This window comes from Pleurodeles waltl, chromosome 8 (genome assembly GCF_031143425.1).
Source record: "Pleurodeles waltl isolate 20211129_DDA chromosome 8, aPleWal1.hap1.20221129, whole genome shotgun sequence".
Taxonomy (NCBI): domain Eukaryota; kingdom Metazoa; phylum Chordata; class Amphibia; order Caudata; family Salamandridae; genus Pleurodeles; species Pleurodeles waltl.
In genome coordinates this window covers 154,915,540-154,940,636 of record NC_090447.1, presented here as the reverse complement: position 1 = coordinate 154,940,636, position 25,097 = coordinate 154,915,540, and the positions used below count along the sequence as shown (strand labels likewise).

At 44.6% G+C, this 25,097-nt stretch overlaps 1 protein-coding gene across 2 annotated transcripts in view; it reads right to left on the bottom strand.

Moving 5' to 3' along the window:
• Window positions 1-25,097, bottom strand: part of CCDC81 (coiled-coil domain containing 81) — a 292,165-nt gene that overhangs the window by 30,218 nt on the left and 236,850 nt on the right. For both annotated transcript variants that reach the window (XM_069203991.1, XM_069203990.1), the window contains exons 12-14: window positions 24,109-24,187; window positions 15,354-15,583; window positions 193-318 (exon numbers count right to left, since the gene is read on the bottom strand). In XM_069203991.1, the coding sequence (XP_069060092.1) occupies window positions 193-318; window positions 15,354-15,583; window positions 24,109-24,187 (435 nt within the window). The remainder of the gene's footprint in view (window positions 1-192; window positions 319-15,353; window positions 15,584-24,108; window positions 24,188-25,097) is intronic.

Sequence of the window (25,097 nt, the reverse complement as noted above, 5' to 3'; positions counted from 1 at the left end):
TTGCTATATGACAGTCTGCACTCAGTCCGCTGTTGGTTTGTAAATCACATTCATTGCTTTGAATCAATTTTCTCAGCATACCAACTGTCTCATTGGTTCATTCACTCATTCATTCAAAGGCAATTTCTAAACAGAATATATGTTAGGAGTAAACAAAGAGTAAGGAGACTGAAATAAAGGAGCAAATCTTACTGAATAAGCTTCTCCTCTTCACAATCTCTCTGCCTTTTCATTTCGGCACTCCTTGCCCAATCTTCCTGTAATGCTCTTTGCAACTTGAACATCTTATCAAACTGAGCAGCTCTCTCAGTCGTAGTCCTAAGAAATCAATTTGAAAATCATTACACGGCAAATATTGTAAGTGTACGCATTTGTATTCTCAAATTATCTAGCGATATTCGTAATAAATAAATCCATCTTATTACAGATTTCTAGTTCATAACAGAGGTTTGCTAGTTTACAACAGGAGAACCATGTAAGATTTTTTGCGCCACACATTCATTTCACTTCTCTTTAATGACAAATAAACGTGACTGAAGCTGTCCTTAATATTTTTCTTCATACATTTAAATATTTGGTCAACAGTATTATATGGTCAACATTCAAACGCAAGGGAGAGAGGCTGTGATTTCAAATGTCTCTGAAATGCGTGTTTGGATGATCAAGTCATTTTTAGGGTTGAGCGCAAAGCGCTCTGTCCGTGGTGTAATCTCTCTATGGGCTTGTAACCACGCCCGTGTCACTCCCATCAATTTGGTTGGTTCATGGGCTTGCCTTTTAAAATTTGCTTTATTTCATTAGTGAAAGGCATGTATATGTCATGCCTTTTTCGGTGTTCAGCCCTCCTCGAGTGCACCAACCAACTACTGAAGACATACGAGGCTCCATGTTTTTCATATGGATTCTGGGCTTCTTTTTCTGTTAATTTTGCAGCTCTCTCTCGCTGGGCAGTAGTTGAGCACTTTGCATGACATCAACCCTGTTACATGGATATTTGCACTTTTGCCGGTTAGATGGATAATTGCACTTTTGCCAATACGTTTTACTGTGAGCGTTTCACTGCAAGTGAACTTCTGTTTCCTTTGGTGTGTCTGCTTTGCGTGGATGGCGGCCGTCGGATCGCTTATGTGAAACTTTTACTTTTCAGTTTATGTGGCAAGAAAAGTCCAGTTAGTTATGTGAAACTATTTTACTTTTAATTTTCAATTTAGGTGGCAAGAAAAGTCTGGGTATTTAACATAGGCATCTTCTCTACATGTTCTGCCTTCTGCACCCGGTGACTGGCCTGAAGAAATGGCTTGGACTGGGTGGGCTTCAGAACTAGGATGAGCTTAAGGAGAGACTGCAACAAGTGCCACAGGGGTTCAGTCCAGTCTTACCAAGGTTTATTGTGCTTTTAATGCAAATCGGAGGTCTCCTTTCTGATTTGTTCTGAAAACACTTCACAGAGAGCGCTCTGCTCTCCTCAATGGCCAATGTGTCACCCAATAGTTTAATGCACCTTCTGCAGGCATCTTTCTTTAACCTGAGGATAATGGCCCAAAAATCCTTCTGTGTGCAGACTGGGTCAGATCTTCATCCTTCTGAGGTTGATAATGTGAGCACCCGTAAGTTGGTTAAAATGAACCCCTAGTATTATACCATTTATAATTAGCTAGACCGTGACAGTAAGCGCCTTATAATTATTTTTATTTCACACTGCATGTACATTTTGTTTAACTCTTTGGATATATGAAAGTTAAATAGCAAATTGCACTTTGTGACCTATAAATTGATTCAGTCCCATGTGTTCTCTAGGAATTAGAAAACAGGAGGGGAAGGGTAAAATGAGCTGGCGGAGGTGGCGCCAGAAGGCATACCCTCCTGTGATACAGTGACGGGTGGGCGAAATGTAGAAAAAAAACATCTTTTTTTACAATTTGGATATTCAGGATTCAGATTACGGGCCTGATTTAGACTTTAGGGGATGGGTTACTCCGTCACATATATCCCGTCCACCCTATTATACGTGCATTACATCCTATGACCCTTATAAAAAAGTGGACGGGATATCTGCCACATTTGTGGCCGGATACCTATTCACCAAACACTAAACCGGGCCCTAACATATTTGAAATATTCAAATAATGGCTCCTCGATGCAACAATCACTCTTCACCTGTGAATGAAACGGGTCCCTCGTACTTGCAGTATGTGCGGGGCGGGCAGCTCTCGGGCGCAGCCATCTTGTCATCTTCTGATCTTGTTGCTGGAATATGTTACGAGGCGGTAGGTCTGTCCTCGCCCCAGTTACTCAGCCTGCGTGACGCTAGGGCTGGGAAGGGGCACACGGAGTAGCAGCAGAGCTGGAAGGGGGCGTATGACTGTGGAGGTCGGCCTTCTTGCATGCCAGGTTTCTGCTCCTGAATGAACGTGCTTTGGAATTTGAAGTTTGGTGGTGTTGTATCAATACCTGCCTTTATAGCGCATCTGAGACTGGAGGGTGGGCATCAGGGAGTTAAAGAAATGCAGCTCGCGATCTGTGAAAATAAAGCCATTAACAGAGAGTTTCTCACAGAGAGCCCGGTAGGCACGTTGAATAAGAGCAGGGGCGAATGGGGGATCCTGGGGTACCGCATATATATTGCTCCTGGATTAGGCTGAGCCTTCATGTGCATAGTACACAACAGCGGTGTAAACTGGTGCAGCTCTGAGCCTGACTAAGAAACAACATCTCCCTAGCGCTCAACACTGCGACGCAGCATTTAGGATCCATCATCTACATTGCAACCACTTGGAATTGGAGTGAAAACAAATGGTATCATAATTCAGCCTAGCCTGACCTAACTATAGCATCTTTATCCCCTCGTGCAAAAGCACTTTGTCCTTAATGCAGATCACTCAGACCAGCGCTCATTTTTCCTCAGACATTTCTAGAAAGAGAAGGAAAAACACAAATGGAAACAAGCATTGGCAAAGCTACTAGGTTTCACCTATGCGAGAGATAATTTATTTTTGGTTATGTGTTTTAGTTATGTTGTAGACCAGTGTGGCTGGTGTTGAGTATAGCTAAAATTTAGTGGTAAGAAAAGTGCAGTTAGTTATGTGAACCTGTTTTTCTTTTCATTTTCAATTTATGTGGCAAGAAAAGTTCAATTAGGAGTTTATAATGCTAATAACTCTAACTCGAGCAAACGCAAGACCCATTGCATTGCAAATGCTTGTTTAACTTTGTTTGCTATTCAGATACACCAGAGTAGACTTTCCTCTCTGAAAATATGCAGACCCATACAATTTACTTGACGCAATGACAAGAACAATTCACAAAGAACTGTAAGGGATGTGTGCATGGATTATAGGAAATGTTTATTTTATTGACTTCTAATAGACACTGGGAGCCCTGGATCACAAAGAACACATTCACATGAAGAAAGGATTCATTCCCTTACAAGACTCAATGACTCCACCCAGTGGAGATTAGATGAATTAACATGCATGCATGTATATTTTAGTTTTCCTAAAGCATGAACCTAGCTGGCTAGCAATGAAGGGCTGTACACAGGGTAAGCTCCAGTGGGGATGTGTAGGAGAGGAGGGGATATGAGAGAGGAGAAGGTAGAGCTAGCGGAATGGATAAACAGTCCGCCTATCTGAGATAATGTTCCTTGAGCAGTCAGGTTTTCAGGTTCTTCCTGAAGTGTAATAGGGTTGCTGCATTCCTGATGTGTCCTTCCTGCAGGGTTCAGAGACTTACCTGCTGATGTATGAGCCCCTTGTCTGGCGCTCACCTCCAGATATTGTTAGTTTGTTAGCTAGGTAGACAAGGTCTAGGTGTGCAATGCATGTACGTGATGTAGCTCATCTTACAGATGATCCGGGCTTGCAGGAAGAGCCAATGCAGATCTTCTAACCCAAGGGTGATTTGGCTTAGATTTCTTCAGCCACTCAATAAGCATTGTTGCTGTGCGAAAGGTGTTTTTCAAGTGAGTGTGAGTGGTTTTTGGGATGCTGTTGAGCAGGGTGTTGCCCCCATTCAGGTGGGACAGGACTGGGGCTCAAACTATCGTTCTGAACTCTACTGAAAGAAAAGGCTTCACTTTTCTCATGAGAGTGAACTAGACCTGAGCTGCTTCGCTCTTCTTGGCAACATTTTCAGCGAGAGATTCGAGTCGAGGATGAACATGAGGCTGTCTGGTGTAATATGGAAAGTCATGATTGAATCAGAGAATGTTTGGAGTTGTTGCCAAACAGGAGGAATTTGGTCTTTGTGGGGTTCAGCACTAGGTAATCTTTTGACATCCAGGTCTAGATGGTTTCAAGGAAGGCTTTCAGTCTCATATATTTTTGGGTGGGGAGACTGAGAGTCAGAGTGGGGTGTCATCAGCATACTGGTAGATCTTGATGTTGCTGTCTCTAAGGATGGTCCCAAGCATTTAACATAGAGCTTGAAAATTATAGGTGGCAGGATGGTCCCCTGGGGGACCTTGCCGGTGATGGAGAGAATCTGCGCTCTGGTCCTTCCTACCTCAATAAGCTAATGTTGGCTGGTGAGGTAGGATGGGAACCATTGTAGGATTGTGCCCATAAAGCTCATAACAGTTTTCCAGTAATACCTCTTCCTGCACAGATGGATGCAAGGAAATCCAGAGATGGATACAGGTGAATAATTTTCTGCAGTAAGTGCCACATGTTCACAGAGTAGGGATCATTTCACCTCGGTGCAATGAAGGTAAACTTCTTAGTGCATAGAAGGCACTCAGGCCCATATTTATACTTTTTTAGAGTCGCATTTGTGTCGTTTCTTGACGCAAAATCGGCACAAACTTACAAAATACAATTGTATTTTGTAAGTTAGCGCCGATTTTTTCGTCAAGAAACTACGCAAATGCGGCGCTAAAAAAGTATAAATATGGGCCTCAGTTCCTCCACTCTCAGCCCACTTTCTCCCTGAACTCTCCTAGGAGACGGCAGGCAGCATTACCCATGCATCAGTGCATCATTCATTTGCTTGCAGGTCCCTGAGCTGCACTTCTTACTTTATGTAGGGAAACATAGGCAGGCAAGTGGGGCCGAGATGGTTCCAATCCAGCAGGAAAAGTCTTCCAAGAGGCATGTTCTGTCCCTGTGGCCAGACATCACCAGTGTATTTGCTGTGGATTAACTCTCTTCTTCCTAGAAGGATACTTGGGTACAGCCACAGTGACCAGTCAGCCGAATATTTGTGAAACAGTGTCAAAGAGGAGCTACCACTTATGGGGAGTGCAGTTTATCTGCTGAGCTTCTCCACTCATGCATTTCCCAGAAGATGAGTCAGATAGAGGAGTAGAAATTGAGAAGTTTGTAAGAGTGAGTCTGAACACCTGCCAAATACCGTCAGGCCCCAAAGGTCCTGGCCAACTGTGGAGGAAACGTGTTGCCCTCTCCCAGTTGTCAGTACCTGGGCACAGAACAATCTATTCTGTTGCTTTGATCTATGAAGGGGAAAGAAAAGAATCTCCTAAAGGATGTTTTTGGCACTCTTTCATTGGATTTGCCCTATTGTTCTTGAAAGCAAAATAATCAAAGCGATCTTTGGATCTGTCTTTTTTTTTTTGTCCTCATTTCGTCACCCACGCTTTGGTTGAAAGGAAAAGGTAATGGTCACGGCGAGTAGTAAGTATGTCTCCAGGTATGCGGTCCACACCTCTATTAGGCCGCCCCACCTGTTCTACTCACTGCTCTTTTCCCAATCGCATGCCATCAACCAAGTCTTATTATTATCTTCGAGACCTGATCGTAACCAAAGCAGCACCCAAAAGGATGAGGGGAGTTCTAATCATTGGACTTAAGTATCAAGAGGAGGAGACCAAACAAAGAACCTACAAAACACAAATTTGATGAACTATTGATAAACATTTTCCCAGTCCACCCAAAAATTGTCTCTTCTAGAGAAAGGACCTCGTTGTTCCATTTTGCACAGTCGATTTACAGATGTCTGCCAATCCTGAACAAGAGGGGGGAGAGGATCAACCCATTTACAACATATTTCTCGTCTAGCTAAAAGCATTAGTACAAACAACAAGTGCTCCTGATGTACTGACATTCTCTGATAATTTATACCCTGTTCACAAACCCCAAACACCACCATAGAAACATGTATTTTTAAGTTTACATTAAAGATTACCATTAGGATGCTTCCTATATCCTCCCAATATTTCAACAACCTTGAACATTGCCAAAACATGTGAACATCATCTGCCTTGTCTTCCCCACACCTAGGACAGTTTTTCTTAACTTTCCCAATAGCTGTTAATCTAGCCGGTGTCCAATAAACCCTGTGGAGTGTAAACAAATGGTTTTTCTTCAACCCTGCAGGTTTAATAGTAAACCACAGTTCTGAACAAGACCTTTGCCACAATGCTGTAACTTCTAGGGTTGGAAAAATCCCCCCCCACTTCAGCAAGGGAAGGGATGCACCATCCTCTGCTGTTTCCAACAAAGCATGATACCACAAAGCAACTTCTTTTTTAATGACTTTCTGGTTTAATTTCCCTTCCCATAAGCTCCTCCCTACTTCACCTGTTCGTCGAGATTTCACCCAACTAGAAATCTGGAGATACTTAAATTTAGAAACTGTCCCTCCAGTACCCTCCTGAAATGCAGACCAGCTTAAAATTTCCGATCCCTCTATAATCTGACCCCATTTTACCATCCCACTCGTTCTCAAAGGAATTGACAATTTGTCAATAAGACAATCAGGGGTACCGGGTGAATCCCAGATTGGAGCAGAACTACAAAAATAAGGTATCTCTAACACCCTCCGAAAATACATCCAAACATTACATGCCTGTCTGGGGAGCTTCAAATGTCCCTTCTTAAAGTACTTTGGGTGTCCAAGTTTATATAAGAAATGGTCTGCTCCTTCCTCAAGATGTGCCGTTAAAGCTCTCCAGGCCAGATCATACTCTGACTTCTTGTTCAATAACATTCTGGTATTTTTTAGTTGAAAAGCCAAATAATACCTAAAAAAATCCGGAGACGCTATACCCCCCCACTCTTTCTTTCTATTCATCTTTTTCCATGAAATACTTACTCCCTTAGAGGCCCATACAAACGAGGATAAATCTCCCTGTAGTTTTTTAAACCAGCTCCTCTTAAACTCTAGTGGAATTGTGTTAAATAAAAAGGTGAATTTTGGGAGGATGCACATCTTCAAAATATTAGATCTTCCGATTATAGAAAGTGGAAGAGCAGCCCACGCCTTTAGCAATTTTTTGGTTTCCCTGTAAGTTATGTCAAAATTTACTTTAGCTACCTCATTAAGATCAGTTGTTAATCGGATTCCCAAGTATTTGATCTCTTGTTTAACTAAGGGAGAAGCATAAGCCAAGTTCCAACACATAATTTCCGTCTTTTCTGTGTTTATACTGTAACCGGAAAATCTACCAAATTGTTCCATCAGTGTATTGACCATAGGTAGAGTAGACTTGACATCGCTAGTGTATAACATAAGATCATCCGCGTATAACGCTACTTTTTTTTCCCAGCCCCGATCCGAAATGGGGAAATGTCCTTACAAGACCGCAGTAAAATTGCCAGAGGTTCAATATATAAATTGAAAAGCAAGGGAGATAGAGGACACCCCTGTCGCGTGCCCCGCCAGATCCTGAATTCCTGTGATAGTTGGCCGTTAACCAAGACTCTCGCAGAGGGGCATCTATACAATTCCCTAACAGCTCCAACAAAAGGAATTCCCAAGCCCCCTTTTTCTAACACAGCCCTTAAGAAAGACCAATTGGCACGATCAAAAGCTTTCGCTGCATCAAAAGTCAAAATCGCTAATGGAGCCTTCTCTTGTTCTGCCAGGTCTACTGCAGCGAATAGCTCGTGAGTTACCTCATGGAGTTGCCTCCCCTTCATAAAACCCTTTTGATCCAAATGAATCAGATTACCTATAGCTTTCCCCAGTCTCCTAGATAAAATCCCTGTATACAGTTTGTAATCTGCATTCAACAAGGAGATGGGTCTATAGGATGAACAAAACATTGAGTCCTTACCTGGCTTTAACAATAAACAAATTATCGCTTCTCTCCAGGATTTAGGTATCTGTGCCCCTTCTACCAGCATAGAGTTGAATAATTCTAATAAAAATGGAGTAAGTTCTTCCCCCAAAACCATATATAGTTCATTAGGTAGGTTATCTGGGCCAACTGCCTTTCTTTTTTTCAAAGCCTTTATGCCTTCAACAAGCTCAGCCTCATTTATCTTACAATTCAATGAAAGCTTTTCTGATTCCTCTAAAACTGGGAGATGCGCTTTTTCCAAGAATGCTCTGATCGACTCCTCTGAATTAACCAGGCTTTCTGAATACATTTCTTGAAAAAAGGATACGAATGCCCCCTCAATCTCTTCTTGCTCCACACAGATCTGGTTCGTAAGATCAGATTTAACCGATAAAATATGCCTTTTAGAAAGGTCCGACTTAACCTTCCAAGCTAACAGTTTACTACATCCTTCTCCATATTCATAGTGTGCATATCGACTACTTTCCCACTTTGACCTATTGCGCTCCTCCAAAAAGGCATCTAAGTTAATCCGAACCTTTTCCTCTTGGCGTGTCAACTCCTCTAATAGATTGTCCTTCCCTTCTAGTCGTGCATTATGCATTAAAAATTGAAGAGTTTTTAATGATGATTCCATATCTCCCAGCTTTTCCCTCCCTTCACGATGCTTATATATTGCCAGGCTCACAAGCCTCCCTCTAATATAGGCCTTAAACGCATCCCAAACACACCATAAACTTGCTGTTCCTTGATTTAAGTAGAAAAAGTCTCTTGTATCTTTTTTTAACACTTCTACTATTGAGTCATCTAGGAGTAAAGCGCGATTGATTGTACTCCTAATACCCTTACTTACAACCCTGATATCCAAGTGTAGTTTTACAGCTGAGTGATCCGAAAGGTGTGCTGGATTATGGGCTACCTTTCTCACCTATGAGCATAGACTTTTATGTATTAAAAAAAAATCTATTCTAGATCTATGCCCATATTTTTTATTATGAAATGTGTATCTATCTCCTTCACCCCCTTTCCAGTGCCATATATCTATCAATCCTAAATCCTGCATTGCTTGTTTCACCTGTACCCTCGTTTTAGCTGAATTAACCATACCCCGGGGGGTCGACATATCATGAGCAGGATCTAACAGTATATTAAAATCCCCACCTAGCACCACTGGGTGCCTAGCTAGAAGTAAAATATTAAATAATTCTTGAAAAGGCGTCGGGTCATCTAGATTTGGCCCGTAGTAACCTGCCACTGTGACCCAGTAGCCGCATAAGCACACTTCTACCACTACCCATCTCCCCCTAGAGTCAACTTGCACCTCTCCCACCTTAAGCCTTATGGATTTTTTAATCAGGACTGCCACACCTTTAATTGTGCTAGTTTGGGAAGAACTTACACTAAATGAAACCCAATTTAACCGTTTAAGCCAACTCTCCCACTCATCTTGTTGGAGATGGGTTTCCTGCAATATAATGATCTCCTCCTCCGCCAATCTTAAATATTCAAAAATCTTCCTCCTCCTACATAACACCCTTAAACCATTCACATTCCAAGAAAGAAATTTTAATCTTAAATTACCATACTTAGTCATTCCTGAAAAGAAGGAAAAAAAAAATCATGAACACAGAACTCCCCCTCCTATTTAAGCAAGTTATGAGGACTTTCCTATTTTTATCATTTTCAACCCACCTAACCCGAACCCAATCCCTACACCCAGTGCCTCCCACACCCTCCACCAACACCAACACACAACCAAACCTAAACCCCCAACCCCCCCAGGGGAACCCTCCCTGTTTCTACTAGGATAACCATCCTGTTATCCTCAATTCGAACTCCCCGTCGGACGGGACTTTTCCACTAGATCTCATTGAGACGCCTTAATCTGGTACACAAATGCGCTAACCTCCCCCGGATCTCTCATGTTATACATTTTATTCTTCCACATGACGCGGAGAGCAGCCGGGAACCTTAATTGAACCGTAGCCCCAAGAGAGCGAAGCTCCCGCATAAAATTTCCCAATTCCCACTGCCTGTCTAATGTTGCTTTGGAAACATCTGATCTTATCCTGAAGGACCAATCTCCCTTGGAGAAAACACCAACTTTAAGGGCTTCAGACAAAATTCTTTCCTTGATAGAGTATGTGTTGAAATTTATCAAAATCCTCCTGGGGTTTTTCCTTCCGGTAATTTTCCTGAACAGATCCCGATGGACTCTTTGAATATCCTCTTCCAAATTAAGCACTGCTATGTTCGGGATAACCTCCTTAATTAGAGCAATCATGTAGCCCTTAATGTCTTCCCCTTCCATTCCCTCAGGGACTCCCAAAAGCCTAATATTGTTTCTCCTCATGTTGTTTTCCAATGTCTCTAGCTTATCCTGTAGCATCTTTTCTCCACGTTTTAATTGTAAAATATCCTTGGATTGTGCTAACACCCGCTCCTCCTGGGCCTCCACCACAGCCTCCAGCTTACCCAACCGATCTGTTAACAAATTAATTTTGGTTTCCAAAACTTCACAGGCTTCCCGAATCCTAGCTTGATTATTCTCTGAGATCTCAAATTTCTCCCTGATCTCTTTAGTGAGGGAGATTAACAAAGCCTGTACGTCCATACCATAAGTCACTGATCCATTAGGAGGATTACCCTCTGCTTCCAACAAGGCTGGTGTAATGGAAGAGTCCTCTCTCTGCCCTTCTAGTTCCTTAAGTAATGGATTTTGGACCGAGCTTACAGCTAGATTTGATGCCCCTAAATCGCCTAAGATCGGTTGGGCATTTGCCATATCTTGCGGTGGAAGAGTTGTGGTCCGGAAATACCTTGTGATCAAGGACTCATTCTTTCCCAAAGGCTCAATTCGAACCTCCTCTAGGGAGGGTTGGGTCGACTCCAAGTGTAACACTGTATGATCAATCCCCCTTACTAAGCCCTCGCCGCAAGTCTCTGATCCAGAATTTACTATAGCTGCTGCTACGGTCTCTGATGGCTGAGGCTTAATACTCACACCCAGGGGGCCAGGCTTACCTTTCTTCACACCGACCAAGTCTTTAACTTCTGCCCGTACACCCCTGGGGTGACGTTTAATTGGAGACATACACCGTGAGGCTCCGATACTGTCGCGATCTCCTCTTACCAAACTTCCATTAAAATTTCTCCTAGTTGAAAACCCCGGAGTCCCCGGTAAGCCCCCACGAAGAGAACAGCGAGAGGTGTATGATCTCCCACGTTGCACACCCCTCACCGCTTCTGCCCAAATACTGGAGTTCGATACCTGTTTCCAGCCCACCACCTCTCGCCAAAGCGCATGACTCCCCCTTCTTATTCGCCGTTTTTTTTATTTTTATTTCCCGACCTAGGCCGGGAAAGACAATACGGCAGGGGGGAAATGCGGTAATGAGGCAACCAAGTAGCCAAATATGTTCTTTTAACTCATCAACCCAGCATAATATTCTCAAGTCCAACCGGCTGTAGCTGAGAGGAAAAGGCTATTTCCCAAAATCTTTGTGTCTATGAGCTTAATGAACAACACAACTCTATGTTGGTCTATATGCCCCCAGTGCATTCCGGGGAAAAAAACACTTATTGGTAGCGCCCGGAAAACCGTATACAAGTATGCAAAATTTGAGAGTCCAAGCCCTAATAAGTCAAAAAAAAAAAAGCCTCTAACAAGGGAAACCACTCCGTACTAAACAGAGGAGAGAAAGAGAAAAAAAAAGGAAAAACCTGCCAGAGTTTGCTCCTACTCGCGTTTCCTCTTCCCCTCCAGAAATGCCAGAAAACGACCAAGTCCGTTTCCCAATAACAAGAAAGAAAGAAAGTTGGCCACTGAAGAAAAGCAGCAACCGTGGCAAGCGGCTCACCCAAGCGCCGGCCTGGGAGCTCCAGCTCCAGCTCTCAGGCGCAGCGCGTTAAACGTTTTCCGGCTTCCCCCAGCTTCCCCCGGCGTCTCTTATCCAGCGCCGCTCTCCGGGGGATTCCTCAGCCGCCGAAGCAGAACAGCAGCAGCGGCCTTTCTGAGCGCCAGCCAGAGAGTTCTAACTCTCAGGTGCAACGCATCACGTGTCCTCGGCGTCTTCCCGGCGTCTCCCGTCCGACGAGAGCTCGCGGTCCAGTCTGTTAGCTGGCCGCCATGTTCCCACCCCCCAAAAAAATGATCTTTGGATCTGTCTTGCTTGGAAGTATCTCCATCCTCACTGCAAACCACTTGAAAGCTTGGCTGTTTTGGGAGGGTTAGGGGAAATGTCCTAATTGTGCTCACAGCAACAGGTTTACACTGAGTGAGAATTTCATAAATGGATAGCATAAAGAAGTGTTTTCCATGAATAGGAAGCCTCAAATTAACAGGTATAAAGAGAACAGAGTCTGCACCCAGAATGATGGCTCTAGGAGCTTTCATGTGCAATGTCCATGGAATGGAAAATTAGATGTTTACTCCACCAGATAAGCAACGTTTGGCTACAGTGTTCTGGGCCGTATCTGGTTATTGGGAGGTGTAATGACACATTTTAATATTTTTTTTTTGCTGATTGTGTTGAAATAGCTTGACTCATTGACTGCAGGACCAGGAAGGTTGGGGTCTATTTCCATATTCACAACTGCTGAAAATTCAAAACTGAGCAAGCACGCAAAGGGTCACCAAAACCGCCATCATGGTGATCTTGAAGCTTCCTGACTGCGCTTCTGCATTTTTTGGTAAAATTTTAAACCTTATTCGTAATGTCTTCTTTAATTGGCGTTAAGGTGTTCTCATTACCCCTGATCAAGGTACTGAAGATAGTTCTTTCTCTGCTTTATTATCGAGTTCCTCATTACGTTCTGCATTTCATTTAGGGTTAATATTGACAACGATAAGGGGAGGTTACAGTGAAAGTGCATTGACTTCTGAATGTCCTAGCCTAGGGATCTGCAAGAAGAAGAACCTCTGCCAGGATGGCATGCATTGGGCCTGAATGGGCACTGCGGATAGTAGAAGTGGTATTACCTGCAGAGAAGTTTTTTTTAAAGATTATGTAAATATTGAAACATTGACTATTCAAAATTGTTGAGTTGAAGGCGCCATCAACAGACCAAAAGCGTCTTGAGTCAGGAGTACTATCAAAATAGTAAGACCCACTAGAAAGATAGCTAGACATACCATGCCTTTCTGAGCAAGCCATGGGGAAATAAGGCGCATTGGAAATAAGACCATGCTTCACAGCGAAACCGGAGGAAACAATAGATAAGATTAAAGCAGGAGAGCCTCAGTAGTACCACAAGGGAAAGTGACTACAAGCACTAGAGACCGAAGCCAAAACTCATTTTAGACAAAAAAAGGACAGCACAGTGAATCAAGAGTCACCGTTTCATGTCTTATTCCCTCCTCACCGTTCCCGCATTAAAGGTGGACATTCTTCAGGAAAGGTATCCTGCTGCCATGTAAGAGGAAGACAACTTCAACAGAGACTAGAGGAAGCTCTCCACAAAAAAGCTTTAAAAAGCCTGGAGGACAATACCTACAAGAACCAGGGAAAGGTAAGACCCTAACATTCATAGAACATGAAAAGGCTAGGGGCTGGGCCAAACGATAGATGTCCTGGACTAAGAAGCAATTGCATTTCTATCATGGGGAACACTAACAGAGCCTGGAAGTGGAAAGACCTGTGGCTTCAACATGAGATCTGCTTTTCCTCATTCTTCCTCTACGTACTACCTGAGGGATCGTGAGACACTGCGTATGCTCACGCACCTCTGGGACCGTATTATTGAAAGAGCGCACTGTCCCTGTTTAAACAGGTGCCCCAGGCAAAAACAGGGGCAGTGCGCTGTATTAAAAAGAATATCCTGCCCTAAGGGAAGCCCAATCTCCCACGGCCCTGGTGGCAGCACATTCTAGTGAAATACAGGGTGGCTGCTTCGAAGCCGCCCCGTGTTTCTCTGTGCAGGTGACAACACACTCGCACTTTGAAGAGGGATTAAAGATCACTTCAGGTCCAGACCAATGAAGAGAATGTCTCCTACAGGGAGAGAGATACTTTTGAATATGTAAAAAGAAGATCTTACTTTAAATAACAGCAATGGAAAGCTGGGATTCTTAATAGGGGGAAATAAATTTACTGTCTCTTACTGGGTCCCCGCATAATAACTAAAACGGACTTAAAAGAGGTTATGGGCAGGTACGGTTATAGGATGCAAGTCAGTCATGTTGTAAAAGAGATGTGTACTGAGACTGAAACTTTGATCAGTGTCTTAGAACAACCGAGAAGCACCTAGGAATCACATACTCCTTTATGATAACCATGTGCAGCTTGAGGGAAACAGGTTGAAATTACAGAAAGGATGTTTCAGTCTTTCGCCAATATAAGTTCAATTCAATGAGTACCACTGAGTTAGGCAATGACATTTACAGCACTTCCTGCGGGAGCAGGAGAGGACAAACACCCTCTGATGCTCCATCAATCATTGTTACACGTTAAAATTAATGTAGAAGTGTGACGTGAGGTTGTAGGCAGTAATAATGGAGTACATATGGTGGAACAAGTACTCCTTAATAACAGAAGAAAACATTTAACACACATGGCAAACGCTACCATAAGTACTCACCTCAAACCAGTTTCTTACCTGGTATACAGCAAGAGAAGCAATAATTATTGCTCAAAAAAGGAGTGAACTAAAGGGGCCCATCAGATGGACAACCCAGGAATAATCAAGTAGGGCAGCCACAGTGTTGAAGAAGAACAGACAAGGCACTTGGACAAGATGGTCACAGTTTTTGAGAGGACAAGCAACGGTCTCAGCCAGGAAAAACAAAACACATGATAAGACCAGCAAGGTCTTGAACAGGTTTAGTAATATTCCTGTAGAAGCTCAACGGATGAACCCTACAGCCAAAGACAGGTCTGAAGTGGTTACTGAGCAAGGAACTATGGTTCCAAACAAAGGATGGCGATTATTCCTAAAACTAAAAAACAGATCATCAAAAAAGAGGTGACTTCAAGAGACAGAAGTAGCACTTTGTGCCCGGTAAGGGTGGGTCCCCAGTGCAAAGGCCTAGCTCTAATGTGGATGTTGAGCTACTGTGAGATCCCAAAGAGATGGAGACTGAAAACTACCCTGCCTCGCCTTCTTTGAATTATAGCGAGCAGAGCAACCCATTAGTGTGCACGTTAATTAGGGAGGCTGAACAAAATGCTCTTAAAGCAAACTGTGGCTGCTGCCCTCCGCGAGGATGCAGAGGTGCAATTGCCACGAGTGGGGAAATGGCATTTCAGTTGACCTCACTCCAAATCCTCCCTTTCTTTGTATTCATGTGTGGACCAAGAAAGACCATCAACAACTCAATGTGTGCTCTACTCACTCCTGTTTTAACTTTTTCAACATGTCTGCTTCTTTCCTCTGCTGCATCAAAGCATTAAAGATGATCATCCTCTTGCGATCCTCCGATGCCTTCAGCTGCTCCCTGTAGACCTCTTCAGCTTTCTGCCTCCTCTCTGCCAGCTTCTCATTGGTCATGTCACAAGTCCCAAAAAGTGGTTCAAAAACACAAGGTTCATGGCCAGCTGGTTTGAGAGAAGTCTTCAGTTTTACCTGGAAGAATTGCATATAGATTATACTTTATGACAAACGGCATATTAAGAAATGACAAGTCTGAAGTAGAACAAAAACAATCGATGTTCTTAACATTTATTTTAAAAAATCCTTAAATGTGTAAAAAAATAAGTTAATAATAATAATATATATATATATATTGTAGCCTGAAAATATACTACAGGACTTATAAATGTAATAATCTGCCTCACACACTCCACCTGCAGATACAAGTATGACTTTCAACCAAATCTAAACGTTATCAACCCCGTATATTAATACATTTGATCATGTTTAAAAAATTAAAGAACATCCAACTGAGACATTAACCACATAACTTTCTCCTTCCGTTCCTCATCGCCAACATAAAAGCCAATAAGTTATTAAGATATTTACTGAAAAGAGGTGGCTTCAGAAATAGCTTAAACCTTGGATAGATGGACAATAAATAAAGTGGAATATTTATGTGGTTTGTCCTTGTACCACGCAACAGGGCGTAAAGGCGACACAAAACCTAAGTTGGGTTTATCAAGCCATGCAAGGCCACCTTGTGTGGCTCTACATGGCTTGATAAATCCAGAGTAATGCAACGCAGCGCAAAGTGCAGTGTTGCACTACTCTGCTCAAGGGAGGCGTTCAGTGGGTGGAGCGTGGGTGTTCCCAAACATCTAGCCATGGATGTTGGTGCATTCCCAGATATCCCATTACTGGTAGACCTCGGAATGCGTCAAAATGCATTCTGCAGCACACAAGGAAAGAGTAAACAGCCTCAGAGGATTGTTTTTGGGCAGAAAAGGGTGCCTTCCTGCAAGAACACAATCCTGTCTGCAAAGCAGACACCACTGCACTGTTGTGAAAGGATGCCTGCACTGGCGTTAGGTTGCACATTGTGCACCAGCACCAGGAAAAGACAGGAATGTGCTGTGTAATGTAAAATATGGCGCATTCCTGCCCTTTCCCAATCACCCAGTGCAGCACAGCAAGGTGGCTTGCTGCGCTGCGTGATTTCTTGATAAATGGGCCCCAAAACTTCCAAGGGGAAAGTTCTGAGCTATCTGAGGATAGAGACATGTCAAATGCTGCTACATCACTTGGTAACTCATGGCTCTGTTCTAAGTGGCAAGAGAAACAAGCAACTGAATATAGAAGTCCTCTGGTTTCTAAAGCAAAGTTCTAATCTATCACTCAGGGTTTCTGAGTGCGTTGGAAATGCATGGGTTTTGTAAAAACAGAAATTACAATGACCTTCTTAGATGAAACTTGGAGATTAGCTTACACAGGAAACCAGTTCTAAAACAAGCATTTGCAATGCAACAGGTCTCACATTTGCTTTAGTTATAGCTATTGGTGCTTTAAATGCATAACTGGACTTCTCTTGCCACATAAATTGGTAAACAGTGCCGCATAATTTGGTCCTCTCTGCCACATAATTCTAGTGACCCTGCATCTAACTAAAGCACTTCCATTTACCTTCTTTCTCTATCTGCAGCAAAAAATGAAAATATTACCATTAATAATCCACACTGCGGCACAGCGGAAAATGTTATATTGAGAGTGTAAAATAAATTGATCTGTTCTTTGAGTGTGTTGGTAACAGCGGAAAAGAAGCTGCAAAGCTTCTTGATCACAGAATTGCAACAATTATATGTGGTCAAATAACACATTGATTCTAATGGGTAACGTGACTCTCCAGAAATGTGGAAGGATGTGAAAACTAAAGCTGAGAGGGAGTCAGGTGTGACTTAGACATGGTTATAGTGAACCCCAGGGAATGTAGGAGGTTGGCCGTAGTCTGGAGGTGGAAGACGACTGCCTGGGGCGAGGCTGCCTTCAACAGCCAGTCGTCAGGGTAGGGGAAGACGGAATTCCCTGACATGCACAGATGAGCTGCGACCACCGCCATCACTTTGGTGAACACCAGAGAGGCACTAGTGCGGCCAAAGGGGAGCACAGTGAACTGAAAGTGCTCATGGCCCACCATGAACTGCAAGTAACGTATGTGGGCCAGCAGGAAGGGAATGTTAAAATAAGAGTCCTGCAAGTCCAACGCTACCATCTAGACACTTCGGTCCAGGGCTGATAAAACCTGAGCCGGGGGGGGCATTTTGAACTTCTCCCTCCTGAGGAAGAGATTGAGGGACCTAAGGTCTAGGATAGGGCGGAGGCCCTTGTCCTTTTTGGGCAGCAGAAATTAGTGGGCATAACAACCACGACCTACTTCTGGCACATGGATGCTCTCTATGGCTCCCTTGGCCAAAACAGCTGTAACCTCCTTGTGGAGAAGTGCCAAATGATCCTCCTTCATGCTATCGTAGGATGATGGCATGGATGGAGGGGTAGACTCGAAGGGGAGAGAGTAGCCTCTTCGGACTATTTGCAAAACCCATCTGTATGACGTGATGATGTGCCAGCGGGACATGTGACGGCGAATCCTGCCTTAGACTGGCCCCTGGTGGGGACGCATCAGACTAGGAAGGTTTGGAGGCTGTAGCTGAGGGGTGGGGCAGTGGAATGGCTAGACCACTGGCTCCCTGATCCATGCAGACACTGTACCCCATGTCCCCCGCCATGCACAGGCTGGGCAGCATGTGCAGCAGAGTGGCTGGCGGGGAACGGACGTGGCTGGGTGCCCCTTCCGTAGCTACAAAAGGGATGAAAAGCAGACTGAGGGAGGCGAGGGGCAGCTGTGAGGCCTAGGGACCAGGCCATGGCCCAGGACATCTTAAAGAGCTTGAGCGCCACGTCTGCTTTGTCTCCGAGGAGATGGGTGCCATCAAAAACCATGTCCATAAGAATGGATTGGACATCCCCTAAAAAGCCAGATGTCTTCAACCAGGCGTGGTACCTCAAGGCCACCACTGAAGCAACCGTTTTTCATAGGGAGTTGGTCATATCCAGCCCCCTATCGGATTGTGAACTAAGCTGTATCTCTCTCGTCAGCAATAGCTTGGGAGAGAATGGTCTGGGGTCTGGGCCTCCTCCGGGACCTGTGGCAGCATGTCCAATAAAGTGTGGGTGTAACGGCCCATAAGGCATGCGATGTTCACGGACTGCAATGCCAGGCTGGAGGAAGAAAACAGCTTCTTCCCAAGATGATCCATCCTAATGGATTCTCTATCCAGGGGTGCGGAAGGGATGCACCATGGGATGTTGAGGCTTGCATAACCAAGCTTTCAGGTGTAGGGTGTTCGGTCAGGAACGCTGGATCGTTAGGCGCAGGCCTATGGCGGCAGACTATTGTTGTGTTCACAGAAGCCCCTGGGCTGGGTTTGGACCAGGTCCCCAGCAGGCGATCAGTGAGGGCTTCATTGAAGGGCAAAAGGAGTTTGGACGTGGAAACCCCAGGCTGAAGCGCCTGAGTCAGGTTAGTCCTGACAGCCATCGAAGGCAGCTCGAGACCCAAGACCTCAGCCACTCTCCGCACCACCATGGGATAAGACGCTCCCGCCTCTGTAGCCACGGTAGGGGGAGAAAGCATGGCAGTGTCAGGGAGGTTGACCAGACTGCTGGCTTCACCCAGTTCCTGAGCCCAGTCAATAGGGTCTTCAAGCTGGTATTCTAAAGGTTCCAGCGATCCCTCCGTACCCTCACTGAACTCGTACTCATAAGAATAAGGGTCAGGATCTGACCTAGGGAGCAAGGTCCCATCCGAAGTCAGAAGGAACTGGCGCCGAGCACCGCCAGTCTGGCTCCGTGTCAGAGCCGGCAATAAGTATGGGAACAACATGTCACACTCCAGCAACCAATACATATAGTCGGCTAGACTACTTTTTGGTACAGAAGGAGACGGCGCATAGAGTGGTAGAGGTACAATATTTAGCACAATATATCGCAGACCCCTCTCCCCTGCTCCTTACATATTCCCTAATGTGTAATGCCTGAAGGTCCCATTATGGAGACTGTACCCTGACACCTTAATAGACCAGACTTTTCAGAAAACCCTTGTGGACGCCATAACAGATTATTTTAATCAGAACTGGGAAAGCACTGACAGTAGGGCAACAGAGTGGGATGCCATGAAAGTGGTGCTTCATGGGGTATGCATGGCCTTCTCTGTTTGTATTGGTCGCACTATAGTGGATGACCTGACTTGCCAAGAAGCAACATTGGAAAAGCTGGATGCGACTACAGATACGGAAGCCCTGGGAGGATGGGACAGACAAAAACATAAGGTCCGTGAGATGTGAGACCGATTCGAAAAACACATTGGCCACACGAATTAGACTGTGGTATATGGAAGGGGAAAAGGCGGGCCGCCTATTGGCCTGATTAATCCGGTCGGCGAATGCATACACACCAATATTTGCTCTCCGAAATGCACAGGGACAAGTGGTGCACACTCAATATGCTATCAACAAAGTATTTGAAGCTCATATTCAAACTATATGCCGCTATACAGGGGCAACTCGAGTGGCATGGCCTTCGTCAATATCTGGGAGGATTGGGACTATTGGCCCAATCCTCCAGGGAGAGCGGCCTGCTGGGCGCCTCCTTGTCCCACCATGAGCTATTGGAGGTGATAATGACCCTGAAGACGGCCAAATCTCCGGTGGGGATGGACTTCCTGGAGAATTTTACAAAGCGTTCCCAGATATTCTGACAGAAAAAATATTACATAGATATTATAAGGCCTTCCAGGGCGGATGGCTCCCGCCCTCTATGTGTGAGGCCCAAATTGTGCTTATTCCGAATCCTGACAGCGATTCCCTAGAGCCAGGTTCCTAATACCCAATCTCGATGCTTAATGTGGATCAGAAACTCCTTAGTCATGTATTAGCTGCAAGACTGCTGCCCTATCTCCCCCGACTGATCCCCACAGACCAGTCGGGATTCATTTCATGCAGAAACATGCTGCCTAATATACGGCATTTGACACACGCCCTACATGCCCCAGAATTGGGCGATGATCCCTACACCCTGGCCTTCCTGGATACAGAGCAGGCATTTTACTCACTAAGATGGGACTATGTGTTGCAAGTTCTGGACATAATGGGGCCAGGCCAAACATTTATTAGATGGGTCAATTTATTGTGTAAGGCCCCAATGGCCAGGGTACGGACAGGGCGCTATGTGTCGTCCGCAATTACACTGCATAGAGGGACATGCCAGGGGTGTCCCATATAACCCCTGATCTTCGCTCTGGCAATAGAAGCATTGGCATGCCGTTTATGTCAGATACTTCACAGGTGGGGTGGTGACGGAGGGGGCCACAATTCATGTGGTTTCCCTTTACACTGATGAGGCAATGCTTTACGTGCTCAGACCGGATATATCTGCCCTTCTGATGTTGAATATCTTACAGGAGTTCTCAGAATTCTCCGGTCTGCAGAGCAATGCCGCTAAGTCTGTACCTTTTTCCCTAGGGCGCTTGAGAGTCGTGCCACCGGAGCCTCCCATGGAAGGTGGATAGCGTTAAATATTTAGGGGTCCATATTGCACATGGGGAACAACAAACGTACCAACTAAATTTTGGCCGAGTGGTAGAAAATCTACATCAATCATTCACATTTTGGAACACATTGAAACTTTCATTGATGGGGAAAACTGCCCTCATAAAAATGGTTATCCTACCTCGATGTCCATATGCCATGCAAGGGCGATATATGAAATCCCACATCAAGTGTTCCAGGAGATTGACCATCTACTCCTAGGCCTTCTTTGGGATGGGCAACAATGCAAGATTAGCTGACAGACCTTAAAGAGGGAATGGGAACGGGGAGGTATGGAGGTTCTGGAACTATACTACCTAGCGCCCCATCTCCAGCACGTTGTACACTGGCAAGATACTGATTCCAACTGGGAGCGGGTGTTGTTGGAGGGTACCTATATAGGATACCAACCGGGAACTCTTTCAATGAGAGGTAGAGATCTACCCTTCTCCCTTCCTCATCTAGTTCGCCTAATGGGTCGACTCTGGGAGAGGACGGTTCAGAGGGTGACTGGACATGCTCCGTACGCCCCTGTCTTGGACCTGTGGATTATTTGCCCTTTTGAGCAGATGGCCCATAAATGGCAACAGATAGGTGGGCAGGAGGACTTATATCTGGCGGGCCGTTTTATTACAATGCAAGAAGCCATAGAGGTCTTTGAACTGGGCCCAGACAATTTCTCTAATATGCCAACATTTCCGCAATAGCCCAACAACTTTGGCCCACGTTCCTGGAGGAGCCTGAGCCCACACAGACACTAGTGACAATGCTCTCAATGGCCGGAACCCATCTTTATAGGGCCCTGAGGACAGACAGGAGATGTGCTCTCCTTCTGTTAGAGGAAAACTGGCAACAGGTTTGCGAGGAGCCCCTCTTGCCAAAAGACTTGAAAAAAATACATGCGGGGTCTGCATGTTGCCCCTCTACGCAAGACTTAAGCTTACACAATACTATATGATACACATGGCATACCTCTCATCTAAACGCTTTCACACTATTTACCCAGATAGGTCGCAGAGCTGTCCCAGATGCCGGACAGCAATAGATGACTTTGTACATATTGTCTGGCAATGCCCGAATGTAAAAGAATACTCAACTGCTGTTTTAGAACTTACTGAACATTCATCAGGGTGGACCATCCCATGCACAGTCAAAAAATGTATTTTGGGCCTTGTCCCTGATAACCCCAAAATGAAGCTGAGTAAACGCTTTGCCATGTTGGGGCTGGTGTTGGTCGAACGCCGCATTGTTAGTGGATGGCTGAGTAATAAAGCCCTCGCCTTAACAGACTAGAAAAGAAATATGCTGAAATGGGCTAGAAGGATGAAAAAGCTGGGGAGGATTTGATGCCCTCGAGTACTATGACCCAAGCCTTAATAGACTGGGAGCTGGGGTGGACACTCAGACTTAGAACCAGCATCTTCCTGTACACTGAGGGAGAGGGAGGAACATGGGTGAAGGGGGAGGTAATGAGGTCCCCCACATGGACACAGAAGGATCTCCCTCTCAGACAGGTAACTCTACAGGACGGGGCTGCTGAGTGAAGGGGATTGGCCCAAGACAACCTGCCATCTCAAACACAGTTCCCACATCGGACTTGGAAGCAGATGAGGGGGAGTGTGAGGAGGGGGAGTTTTGTTCTAACTTCAGTTAAAGTTATGATATAAGTGCAAGGATAAGAAATGGATATTCAGAGATGCATAAGTCTATGTATATGCACAAATGCTAATAAAAGCAGTTTTAAAAGAAATTATGGGAACGACGCCGACCGCGGGCGTTGTCAGGAGCGTCGACTTCAGAACTGTCCTCAGGGAAGGGCACAATGGTACAATTGACGCTGGTTTGGATCCGGATGTGGATCGTAAGTGCGCCAGATATGCCCAGATGTGGGTTCCGGGCTCACTATGCCACTGGATTCAAGCTAGCATGGCTGATGAAGGGGGATACCTTGAAACCAGTCCCAGGATGCTTGTTTCCGTTCCAGGGAGGATCTGGCCTGGCAGTTCGGGATGGACTGTTCCCATGGAAAACAGGGTCAAGACTGATTTGCATATGGCTGGGTCCAAACTAGGGTGGCATGGTAAGCAAAAGAATTGATGGATTAAACCCAAATATGTGATTGCGGGTGTATGTTTGATTGGTTCTGCATTCCGTCCATCATTTGTGTTTTGTTTGCTTTTGTAGGGCCATTACATTCAGGGCATGGTGGGCAAGGAGAGTAAGTATGTAGGACCTCACGGGGGGAGGGAGAGAATGGAGATAAGGTCAGAGCTGGTGACTTTCAAACTGAGAACTATGTTCAGTGAGTCTTGGTGTTGCTCAAACTTTAAATAAATAAAAAAATAATTTGATCTTGTATAATGTAACTAATCGATCACTCCGGTGCCCTTCGGCTGCATTCACGCCATATAAAACTATAAAAATGAATGAACTGCTAATTGACCAAGTTTTAAGATTCTGTAAAGGCAAGAGCAAGATAACTAAAGAGGGCTCTTTATATGGCGTCCAGGAATGTTGGCCACTTTTTTTTGGCACAGCCCGGGGCTAATTATGATCCCAGTCCAACCCTAAGTAGCAGGTCATTTGCTTTGCTCTAAAGTGAACCAATTTGTCTTGCAGTAAAAAAATAAAAAAATACAAAGGATTGCTTTTTATATACAGTGAATGTGTGAGATAAGGAATTGAATATGACAAAAAGGATAAAGTTGAGGTGTACTTCTTAGATGTAAAATATTCCCTAATGCATTCCAATTGAGTCACTTCTAAGGGGAGAGATGTTTACTCCTCAGGGCTGATCTAAGACATGACTGAATGACCATGACCAATGGCTGCAGGGGACACCTCAAACAAAGGAACAGCTGAAGGTGGCTGACAGATACACTGTCTAACCAGACCTAAAAACTGGCACATTTGCTACAGAGACTCATTAGCACAGTAGGTCATTCGTGCAGGACCACAGGGAGCAGCTGTCATAAATGGTACATTTTTCTCCTATCATCTTATACCTTTTATAGTTAAATATCTGGAGCACGTTGTAACTTGCACTTTTTCCTTCACCCTGTAATAAAGTTCCTTTCTGACTTGGGAAATCATTACCTGTGTATCAAGGGACCCCCTGTATGATATCATCCTTTCGTTCTTTTCTTTCAGTCGCTTAGCTTTCTGCGAAGCAAGGCTGTGAAATGAAATAAAAGTCATGTTAAAATAATCTAGGTGGCATAGATCATCTTCCTGTCTGTAAACAACTCAGCCAAAGGTTGTACATGTCCAAATAATGGCCATTTAAGCATTAGAGTCTTATCTGCGGTGGCTGAGAGAAGCCGTTGCTCAGGACTGAAGATGCGAAGATATAGAACTATTTTCATCAGAAAAGCTGAAAGATAAACCATATTGTTTACAATTTGGGCTGCACTCTACGGATACCTGTAAGGGCACTAAGGTGAGGCCAAATTTTACTAGACGCTGCGACTATATGTGTGAAGCTAAGATGCCAAAAAAGGCAGTGCTGCCATCACGAAATGATCTTCCTAGTAGTTAGGCCATAGTAAGCCTTGAAAATGTACAGAACTTTTATTGTTTTATTTTGATACATGGTTTATGTTTTGACATATGTCCTTCTGTTTTAGCCTATGCTCCTTATTCTGAAACCTCTACTACCTCGGATCAGGCCATGTATTGTTTCAGAGCAGGTCTGTAAACACTCAAAGCTGAGAGCTGTGTAACTTTCCCCTGTAGTGCCTGGGGACCAGATTTCAGAAAACCAACAGTCTCCCTCACAACCCTCGTGCTTGAGTTTTGCTGTCTTTCCACTTAATGGCTATGGGCTTTTTTTCTAGGTGCTGACTAATGCCGAGAGGCTAAACTCGTTTTTTTTCCTTTTTACCTTTGAATTAATCCTAGGAACCTACTTCCGTGGGACAAAGATCTCGCATGCATGTAGCCCTCTGTAATTTCACTGTTGCATCTCGCCAGCAGAATGGAATACATGGACAACTCCAAAACACATAAAGGAAACGGTCTGTGGGTATCTGCCCCAAGCCCAGACTTCAAATCCCTGTGGATTCGTTCTATGTAATCCATAGAGG